A 9681-nucleotide genomic window follows, 5' to 3' on the forward strand; every position below is an offset into this window, starting at 1 on the left:
TATATTAGCGTTGTGTGTTACACCTAATGTTGTTAAATGAATGTTTATTGCATTATTTCAGTTTCATATGTGTTACCATGATGGTGTTTGGTGTTTGTGTGAATGATACTGTGCACCTTCTATATATGTTATTATTTAAAAGCTGCTTGTGATAGGCTTTGGTTCATCATGTGACTTTCTCATCACCATCTGCATTTGGCGGTTATCAGTGTATTACAAAGGTACAGAACAGATTTTAGTACTTCAGTAGATTGGTATATAATAACATTTTATCAGTTAATGAAATTACGGTATTTAACTGTAAATTTAAGTTAAAACCGTAAAAACTAAAACGTTGCTACCGTTTTTTGTAAGGTAAAATTCCGGCAACCACAGCTGCCGGTTTTTTACCGTAAATTTTACGGAATTTTTTTATAGTGTATATGTTTGGTTGACTGTATTTTATTCTGATAATGAACAGGATGCAACGTTTGCAATGTTGTATGTGTGTGCGTGAGGTGCCGGCGCGATCAAACAGCGGAAACAAACAACAAAAAAATACTCTGTTATTTTTGGTCATACAGATCATTCGAAACTGCAATGTGTTTACTTTATTTCTGTCATCTCGGTTTCCTTTCCGTGGACTTTCGTAGAGCGCCGCGCCACACAAATAGCATATGAACCAAACTCAGCAGCATAGCCTATCTCTCAGTCTTTTCCTTTCGTTTTGTTAATCTGTTAATTAGGCTAAAACAAATATTTTGCATACTCATTCTGTAATAAAAACAGATTTTATTTTTAGTTAAACTTAATTTTTGTTGCTCGTCTGCGCTCGTCCGCCGTCTTTTTTCTCTTCTCCGACCCCGCAGCGCTCTCCGATAGCTTAGTGTTAGTGGCACCAGTCCAGGTGTTTCCAGGTTTTACTCGTGCTATTTCTCCATGTTGAGAGTTTGGTGTTGCACATATTTCACCTGACTATGCATTCTTATCCTTTTCTCCGATGTACTGAAAATAACAGGAGTGTGTCCATCTCACAAATGTAGAATCCGTCTCTGCAGTCATCTCAAACATCTAATTCCAGCAACAGGAAATAGACAAACTATTTTACCCGCGGAATTTTTTCTCTGGTGCTGTTTTGCGGTATTAGTAAATTCACCACTTCATTTTGAGTTAAAATATGTTGTTGTAACTTGCGTTACGGAGTAATAATTTTACCCAAATTTGATTAGTAATGAGTTATATTACTGCGTTACAGCAAAAAGTAATATACTACTGTAATATTATTACTTTTGTAATGCGTTACTCCCAACACTGCTTATAATAAACAGAACATTATCATACGCTGATATGGATGCTAATGTAGTTATCGGTTCTAGTGTAGGCAAATGAGATTTGAGAGCTACAACAAAGAGAAAAATTTAACAGTGTGAGTGAACGACACCTTTGTTTCTCACTCAAAGCTCACATACTGCTTTAGAAAACTTCGAATATTGCACACAACTTGTATGTACTACTTCTGTGATGCTTTTATTGTTCCTTTGTGTCCTTTTCACAATTCATGTTCTTTATATGGAAAAGAGCAGCTTGATCATACTCTTTTGTGTTTAATTGAAAAAAGAAATAATACTAATGGAATGACATGAGATTGATTAAATGATGAATGCTGAACTTTCTTTAGATTTGTTGCTGTATGAGGTGGAGTGGAGAAGTTTATGTAATCTCCAGTAAGATAAGCTAAAGGGTATGTGGAGACCCCCCTCACCCAGCCTGTGAAAATGGACACTGCTGGTGTATTTATAGACCAGACACGATGAGCACACTTTCTTAAAAGACCAACGGTTGCACACATTCGTCATCATAAACACATGATATTTCATTCTAGAAGCTACCGTATCCCTTTCACAAATTTAAACGCTTTGAGAAGATACACAGTTAGGTTGAAACTTCAATTTGGGGTTTTCTGTTTTTAGAACTTGTTTTACTACTACAAACTACTAATAAAACTCCTGTTCTCTGTTTAAAGATGAATCCAGAGTTCTGACCAGACGTACGCCAAGAGAAATACAGTAAGCAATGGAGAAACCAGTTTTACAAACGCAGCCCTCTATGCTGCCCTTCTTTGATGCAGCGCATGCTGTCAACTTGCTCCGCGGCATCCACGAGCTCCGCGCAGAGCGCAAATTCTTTGATGTCACGTTGTGTGCTGAAGGCAAAGAGTTCCACTGCCATCGAACTGTGCTAGCAGCTGCCAGCACCTACTTCCGTGCCATGTTTGCCGGTACGCTGCGAGAGAGCGTCATGGACTGTGTGGTGCTACACGACGTATCGGCTGAACTGTTGGGCCTCCTGGTGGACTTTTGCTACACAGGTCACGTGACTGTCACACACGACAACGTGGACCTCCTGCTTAAGACAGCGGACCTCTTCCAGTTCCCATCCGTCAAAGAAGCATGCTGCGCATTCCTGGAGCAGAGACTTGATGTTTCCAACTGCTTGGAAATCCAGGACTTCGCAGAGGCTTACGCCTGTCGTGAGCTAGCGGCTAGTGCTCGCCGTTTCGTGCTGAAGAACATTGTGGAGCTGGCGAAGAGCATGGACTTTGAACGGTTGTCATGGAAGCGGCTGCTGGAGTTTGTGTCTGATGACGGACTGTGTGTGGATAAGGAAGAAACAGCGTACCAGATTGCCGTGCGCTGGGTTAAAGCCGACTTGCAGCACCGGTTGCATTACTGGCCTGAGTTGTTGCAGCAAGTACGGCTGCCGTTTGTTCGCCGTTTCTACCTTCTGGCCCATGTGGAGAGCAATCCACTGGTCTACTTGTCGCCAGCCTGTTTACGGTTAGTCAGTGAGGCACGCAGCTTTCAGTCTTACGAATATGACCGCCATGACCGACCCAGCCATCGAATGCGCCCACGTCCATCCACCGGCCTGGCCGAAATTCTGGTGGTGGTGGGAGGATGTGATCAAGACTGTGATGAGCTTGTTACAGTGGATTGTTACAACCCACAGACCGGACAGTGGAGATACTTAGCAGAATTCCCAGACCACCTTGGAGGAGGCTACAGCATAGCCGCCCTGGGCAATGACATTTATGTGACAGGTTAGTACAATGATGATGTTTCCTGTTGGGACAAACTTATAGGCTGATGATACATGGGGTAACTTTTTAAGCAATTTTGCCAGGCAGCTTTTTTTGGGTAATGTTGCTAGGGCACTTTCTCACTGAGGATGGGTAACAAATTTATATCTGGATACTTTAGATCGGTCGTGGGCCCTGTGTCTCACCTGGTAGCCCGTTGATGGCAACATTGACCAAAGTTGCTCGGCAATATTGCTCAAAAAGTTGCCCTGTGTATCATCAGCCTTACTCAATGATCAACTTCAACTTGTTCCGTTATGCTAATGTAATAGAAGAAAGCACAAATCCCCAGGCAGGCTCAGAGTGTCCTTCTTTCCAAACTGTTTACAGCATGGCAGCCAATGTATAAATAAAGCCCTGTATATTCGGCTATGTAAAAGTGTGGTGATAGGACATAATGTTCTACCAGATCAACAGTGGTCAACATGATTTCAGGTGACATGAATGTTACCTTCAGGAACGGACAATGTTTCAATCGAGAAACCATCTCATGCGGTTAAATGCTACTTCTATTCTAAGTGTCCTTTGCTGTTATGTAAGTGGTGTTTAAAAAGGTGACTGAGCACTGACTATGGAATTCAGCAGTTCCGGTTCCGATTGCACTCAGCGATTCTGGTTCCTTAATGATTCTATTAACGATTATTTTAGTACTTTTAAGTAATAAATATTTGGTAAAAATAAATACGATTCCACTACAAATGTTAATTTCAATAATAAATCTGAAAAGATTCTTCCAAAAGGTGCATTTACACAGGCTAGCCTTAACTGTTTATTAAATAACATTGCTCAAGAAACAAAAAATACTAATATATTTTAATTGTATATTTTTATATAATATTACTAAATGAACACATAATGTTTTTTAACATGTAAAATGAACAACCGTCAATAACTACACTGTCAGTTAAGGTGCGGTCACATTTACCATTGTAATTTTCACAGGTGAACTCCAGTGATTTCAATAGGAATACACACGATCTGGAATTTTGCATGAGGGCATAAGATTTCTCTACGCAGATTTCAAAACAGGTTCAAGATAGCTGCTTGGTTTGAATGAGACTTTTCTGTGAAGTTCACAGTTTGTCCACCCTACTGACAATAAAAATGAATATTTTTTGCTGAAATTTCATTGTCCACACCTTTAGTTTTAAGCTGTATGTTTGATTCACTAAAAAGAACTGATTCATACAAGCAATTCATTCTGTAATCAGGCTACACAAGAACCGTTCACAGAATCGAACTACATTTTGTCCTGGTATTTTTTTCAACTATCCTTAATAATCCCAAATTATCCCTATTTATAGCAGCCACCCTAAAGAGTGGCACATAGTATGCAAGTTTGAAAAATAGGGTTGATAAATGATAGGAAAGAACATCTATTCTGGTTTTGGCTGTTTGGTATTGTGTTTAAGCTTTCAAACCTGCTTCATTTACAACAGGTGGCTCAGATGGATCACGTCTCTATGATTGCGTTTGGCGATACAACTCCAGTGTGAACGAGTGGACGGAGGTCTCCCCCATGCTGAAAGCCAGAGAGTACCACAGCTCCTGCGTCCTGAAGGGTCAACTCTATGTGGTAGCCTCTGACAGCACAGAGCGCTATGATCATACTCTAGACTGCTGGGAGGCCCTTCCGCCCATGCCACATCCCATGGATAACTGTTCTACTACGGCGTGCAGGGGACGGCTCTATGCCATTGGCTCCTTAACCGGAGAGGACACAATGGCAATTCAGTGCTACGATGCTGAAAGCAACCGTTGGTCACTAGTCAACAGTGGAGAACTGCCTCCGTGGTCCTTTGCCCCCAAATCAATGACTCTAAATGGGTTGATCTACTTTGTAAGGTGAGGTACTCACTTTTTCCCCACAATTTTAAAATATCCAGTAGCTAATGATATGCAGAAAAAAAAGAAACAATGAAGGAAGTGAGTTTTTCCATGTTTCTCATGACAAGGGTTGTGTTTCAGGGATGATTCAGCAGAAGTAGATGTCTACAACCCACAGAAAAACGAATGGGAAAAGATTAGTCCCATGACACAAGTATGTACATTTTACCTTGTTTCGTTTTTTTTAAGGTGTGATCACATTTACCGTTGTTCAGTAAATTTTCACAGGTCAAAATTTTGTAATTTTATGAGTAATCCACGTAATCTGGGATTTCTCTTGAGGGCAAAACATTTTTTCACACAGATTTTGCAAGTCACTGCATCACTATTGACAATGGACCTTTTTTGCCTGTGAAATTTTGTGACCGCACCTTTACATATTCTGTACACAGGCCAATGACATATTACAAATTTTTACAAATATCATGAATTATTCATTTAAAGTTTTTGGGGAGTGGCACCTCATGACATTTTACAACCTGAACTGACCTTGTCATATAAAGGTCAAATTATCTGATATTTTATTCCAATCTCACAAGAAAATGTGACTATTTTACAAACTTTTTTTATTTTAAGAAAAAAGTAAGCACCTCTAAACGTAACCATCACTGGGGCACAAGCAGATGCCAATAAGACCAATTCATATGAATTAACCACCAACTCAAAAAAAAACAAAAAAAACTATTCCATCATGAGGGTCTGTAGGAGTTCTCTCTATATCATTTCCTGTTTTATGTTTTTTTTTCCTGCATATTTCTGCATGTTGGTTGGACCATGATTTTTCTGGCAAGACCACATAACCTGGATTTGGCAGACAAAAGTTTTCGAATATTAAAAATTATTTAATTGTTAATTAATACAGTTTTGTATTTTTTTCTAAGAAATAATTTTATAAGACAAAAATATTATTAATAATAAAAGATTCAAAATTATCTAAGATTTTCTTTTCTTTTAATTTGCTTGGATTTAATGATTTTTTGTGATACCAGGACAGTTGTATCACACTCCAAAAATATAAAAATTTGAATTCAAAAATTAAAAACATGATCATAAAACAGGTGTATTTAAATCACTATATGGATGAGTTGCTTTTTAATTGTATTTTGAACAATTTAATAGGACAAAAAATGAGCATCACATCATTCATGCACATTAGGCGTTCACAGAGGTAACTAAAAAGTCTCACCTTCCACAGGTTCATGTTGGAGGCAGTGTAGCAGCTCTGGGCGGTCGACTCTATGTGTCCGGTGGCTATGACAACACTTTTGAGCTATCTGACGTGGTGGAGGTCTATGACCCCTCTACTCGATCTTGGACCCCAGCTGGCCGACTCCCCCAGCCCACCTTCTGGCATGGAAGTGTCAGCATATTCCGACAGTTCATGCCTCTTGTTCCAAGCACCTTCGAACCCATCGACATACCTGAGGCCAACGCCATGCACCTCCACAGACACCACCGCAATCAGGCACTTCACAACCACAACAACAATGTCAATCAGAACCGCAACCAAGATGTCAATGAAGTGCATTGAGAACTTTACTAAACACGAGACTGAATGTCATTCAATGTGACATCGCTACTAGGTGTTTTGCACTTTATCACATATTCACCTCAACCGGGCAGCAAAGGGAGCTGGTGAATGGACAGTAACCCAGTAACCCAGTGTTACTACAGATTTAATTGTTGCATGCATTTCTAATGCCGACTGTGTTTACCTTGAACAGAGACTTGAGTGAAGAGTGACTCATGAAATAGTGCCTATCATGTTTGGTGAATTTCAAGCAATGGAAATTGCATGAAGGTTATGCTATTTTTTTCTTTTTTAATTAATTTTATAATTCAGCATGGACCTCCTGAAGTGATCCACAACAATGCAACTTCAAGCCAACATCCCAAAAAATATAATATCATATCATAACCTAATGTAAAGTAAAAAATTGCTATTTTCAAAAAATAAAATTGAGACCCCAATCATTCCAAAAAAGTGAAAGTTTGGATCACTTAAGACTGTAGATGCATGTTTGTAGCATGATTGGACAGAATTCTGCAATGTGGAAAACAAAAGGTATTTTATATACAGAGAAGGTACGGGAGAATCCAAGATTTTCCAAAAACACCATAGTTTTGACAGATAAACATAATAACTGTGTTCCAGCATAACCCATTGTTTATTGTTCATCTTGCTAGAATTACATATTTCAGACAATAGCGTGCATGCAGTGATCACATTTTTTTCGTGAATTTGTATCCGCCTTGCTTTTCAACTCTCATATTTTAATATTAAATTAAGTTTATGATTATCTAGTCATTGTTTATTTTAGAGGACGGTATGTAACCGTTTATGAGAAACAGCTTGTGTTTATTAAGCTGTCTGCAGTCATTAAGAAAGCATGAGGAATAGATGAAGGTATTGTATTTTTATGCCAAATTGTATTCGAATGCTGTACTAATAACTGGAAGTAGTAATTCAGTATCTCGTTATTATTGAGTAAATGTACAGTGGGTACGGAAAGTATTCAGACCCCCTTAAATTTTTCACTCTGTTATATTGCAGCCATTTGCTAAAATCATTTATTGACAATAACAGTATGAAACTAATTATTTACGACACGCTTAAGCGGTACTTGACGTTGATTTTATTTTTCTTACAAAATGTTTCGTTTGTTTTTTGGCCTAAATCATTTGTACAATACAGACAAGGTGATGATTTGTGTAATGTTTGTTTGGTCAACCAATAAATGACTATATGTAATAAGTTCACAATCACGTGAGAGACGAACTGTCTGACATACAGTTTTAACATTCGAATGTTCTGCAAAGTCCCTCATAGATTTGTGTTAGACACATCTAATTTTCCATCAAGTTGGAATTAGTACTGTGCATCTTGCCCTCTGGAATCAATCATTGGAAGTCACTGTGTCATATAAGGATGCAGAAAGAGTATTCAGCTCGAGCACAATAAATAAACAGTGGACAGTCTAGCACATAAAAGTTTAACTCCATAATGAAGAACAGTAAACATAATCAGAACTGACCCTGGTTTTATTGTTTACTATTTATCTGTGCGCATTATTCCAAATCAGAGTTCAATCAAAATACATTAAGTATCCTGTTTCACTCTGAAATACATCAAATTACAGATGTCAAATGGGATGTAGAAAATCTGATTTAATGTTTTGTTGAATAGTGCATTTAGCAATTTAATTAAATTGTACATAATTTATGAAATTAAATACTTTAAAACCATAGAACAAGACGCGCATGGAAAAGTGAATAAAAATAGACACCGATTTGGATTTCTATATATTTTAATAGTTTATTCCATTAAAACGAGTATACATGAAGCTCGTGACTGTTTTGCTTGTATTACAATAGTCTTTAATTTACATTATACCATCCAGATGCTGAAAAAATCTAGACATTATCTTACAAGAACTTTGGTCGCATGTTATTGTATCCAATTTTGTCAAACATCTTGTAACTTAAAGTGCCGGTTAATTAGTTAGTACAAATAAGGGAGGCATTACTTTTTCCTTAAAGAATAAAAAAGCTTTTAAGTTTTTGTCTGTTCATCCAAATAGAGAAAGAACATTTTCAAACAAAAATTGTAGACACAGTCTGACTTGAAAAGCTGGTTAACAGCTAAACACTTTTGCAGAAGCTGGGTTACAAATGACCTGCGTTCAAAATAATTACTGACTCCAGTAGACAATCTCCTATTGATCCCAAAAATGTAGTTATGGAAAAGTCAAAATGATCTTGCATCATCATGCTTGATACAACCAAGTCCTCTGTCATTTCCAATTTCTTTGAAGATAAATTAATAAGAAAATGATTTCTTCATGCAAGAAAGCTATTTATTTACAATGGCTGACATGTCTCAAACTCTTAAACCTTTGTCAAGTAGCTTCGTTGATCTGGAGTCAATAAGTCCCCTTCATTTAGACTTTCCCATCAGCTCCAGAGCTAGGCAGTTCCACCACCACACTGGACAGGACATCGGTCACCAGCAGGGTCTGCTCCATCACATCTGCTACAGTGAACGGAGTCTGTTCCACTCCACCATCAGTCCTTCCAGTCAGAGCAGTCCCAGTCTGTTCACCACTCACTGCTCCATCAGTCATTGAATATGTGGCCTGCTCTCCTCCTGTTCCTCCAGCAGAGGCTGAGACGACCTGTTTCACCACAACCGCCTCTGGCTGGATAACCAGGTTAACCATGTCCGCTGGCCCTGCCTGAGCCTCTGCCTGGCTGGGAGGACTAGATGAGGCAGCTGCGCTCTCGTCCTCCACTACCAGGTTACGTAAGCGTCTCAGTTTGGGGTTGTAGTTCTCCATGCGGTTGTGGATCTGTGAGTGTCGCCGCAAATGTGCCTGTCAAAGGCAAGATAGAGACGCTGAGATCTTAGACATAAAGTAGGAAATTATTTTTCTGATATGTTAAGCCATAAATACATCTAATTCATACCTGTCTGGTGAACTTGTAACCACATTCAGTACACTCAAATTTTCTCATGCCTTTGTGACGTCGTACATGAACACGGAGCTGCTCAATGGCTGATGGGGTATTGTGGGATATTTAATTATTATTATTTAATAAATACATGTTTTTTATGTAGTATAAATTATACAAGAGGGGTGTGTGTGTGTGTGTGTGTGTGTGTGTGTGTGTGTGTG

General features: G+C 38.7%; 2 protein-coding genes across 5 annotated transcripts in view; one reads left to right on the forward strand and one right to left on the reverse strand.

The window, feature by feature from the left end:
- The window catches only part of klhl21 (kelch-like family member 21), an 11517-nt gene extending 3964 nt beyond the window's left edge, over positions 1-7553 (forward strand). For both annotated transcript variants that reach the window (XM_016484799.1, XM_016484798.1), the window contains 4 exons: positions 2003-3079; positions 4558-4963; positions 5087-5159; positions 6201-7553. In XM_016484799.1, coding sequence (XP_016340285.1) covers positions 2053-3079; positions 4558-4963; positions 5087-5159; positions 6201-6536 — 1842 coding nt within the window. In that variant the 5' untranslated portion in view covers positions 2003-2052 and the 3' untranslated portion in view covers positions 6537-7553. The remainder of the gene's footprint in view (positions 1-2002; positions 3080-4557; positions 4964-5086; positions 5160-6200) is intronic.
- Positions 7554-8302: 749 nt separating this feature from the next.
- Positions 8303-9681, reverse strand: part of LOC107687447 (zinc finger and BTB domain-containing protein 48-like) — a 6507-nt gene continuing 5128 nt past the window's right edge. For all 3 annotated transcript variants that reach the window (XM_016484801.1, XM_016484800.1, XM_016484802.1), the window contains exons 10-11: positions 9473-9561; positions 8303-9378 (exon numbers count right to left, since the gene is read on the reverse strand). In XM_016484801.1, the coding sequence (XP_016340287.1) occupies positions 8947-9378; positions 9473-9561 (521 nt within the window). In that variant the 3' untranslated portion in view covers positions 8303-8946. The remainder of the gene's footprint in view (positions 9379-9472; positions 9562-9681) is intronic.

The sequence above is a fragment of the Sinocyclocheilus anshuiensis genome, unplaced genomic scaffold (genome assembly GCF_001515605.1).
Source record: "Sinocyclocheilus anshuiensis isolate Anshui unplaced genomic scaffold, SAMN03320099.WGS_v1.1 scaffold1114, whole genome shotgun sequence".
Taxonomy (NCBI): domain Eukaryota; kingdom Metazoa; phylum Chordata; class Actinopteri; order Cypriniformes; family Cyprinidae; genus Sinocyclocheilus; species Sinocyclocheilus anshuiensis.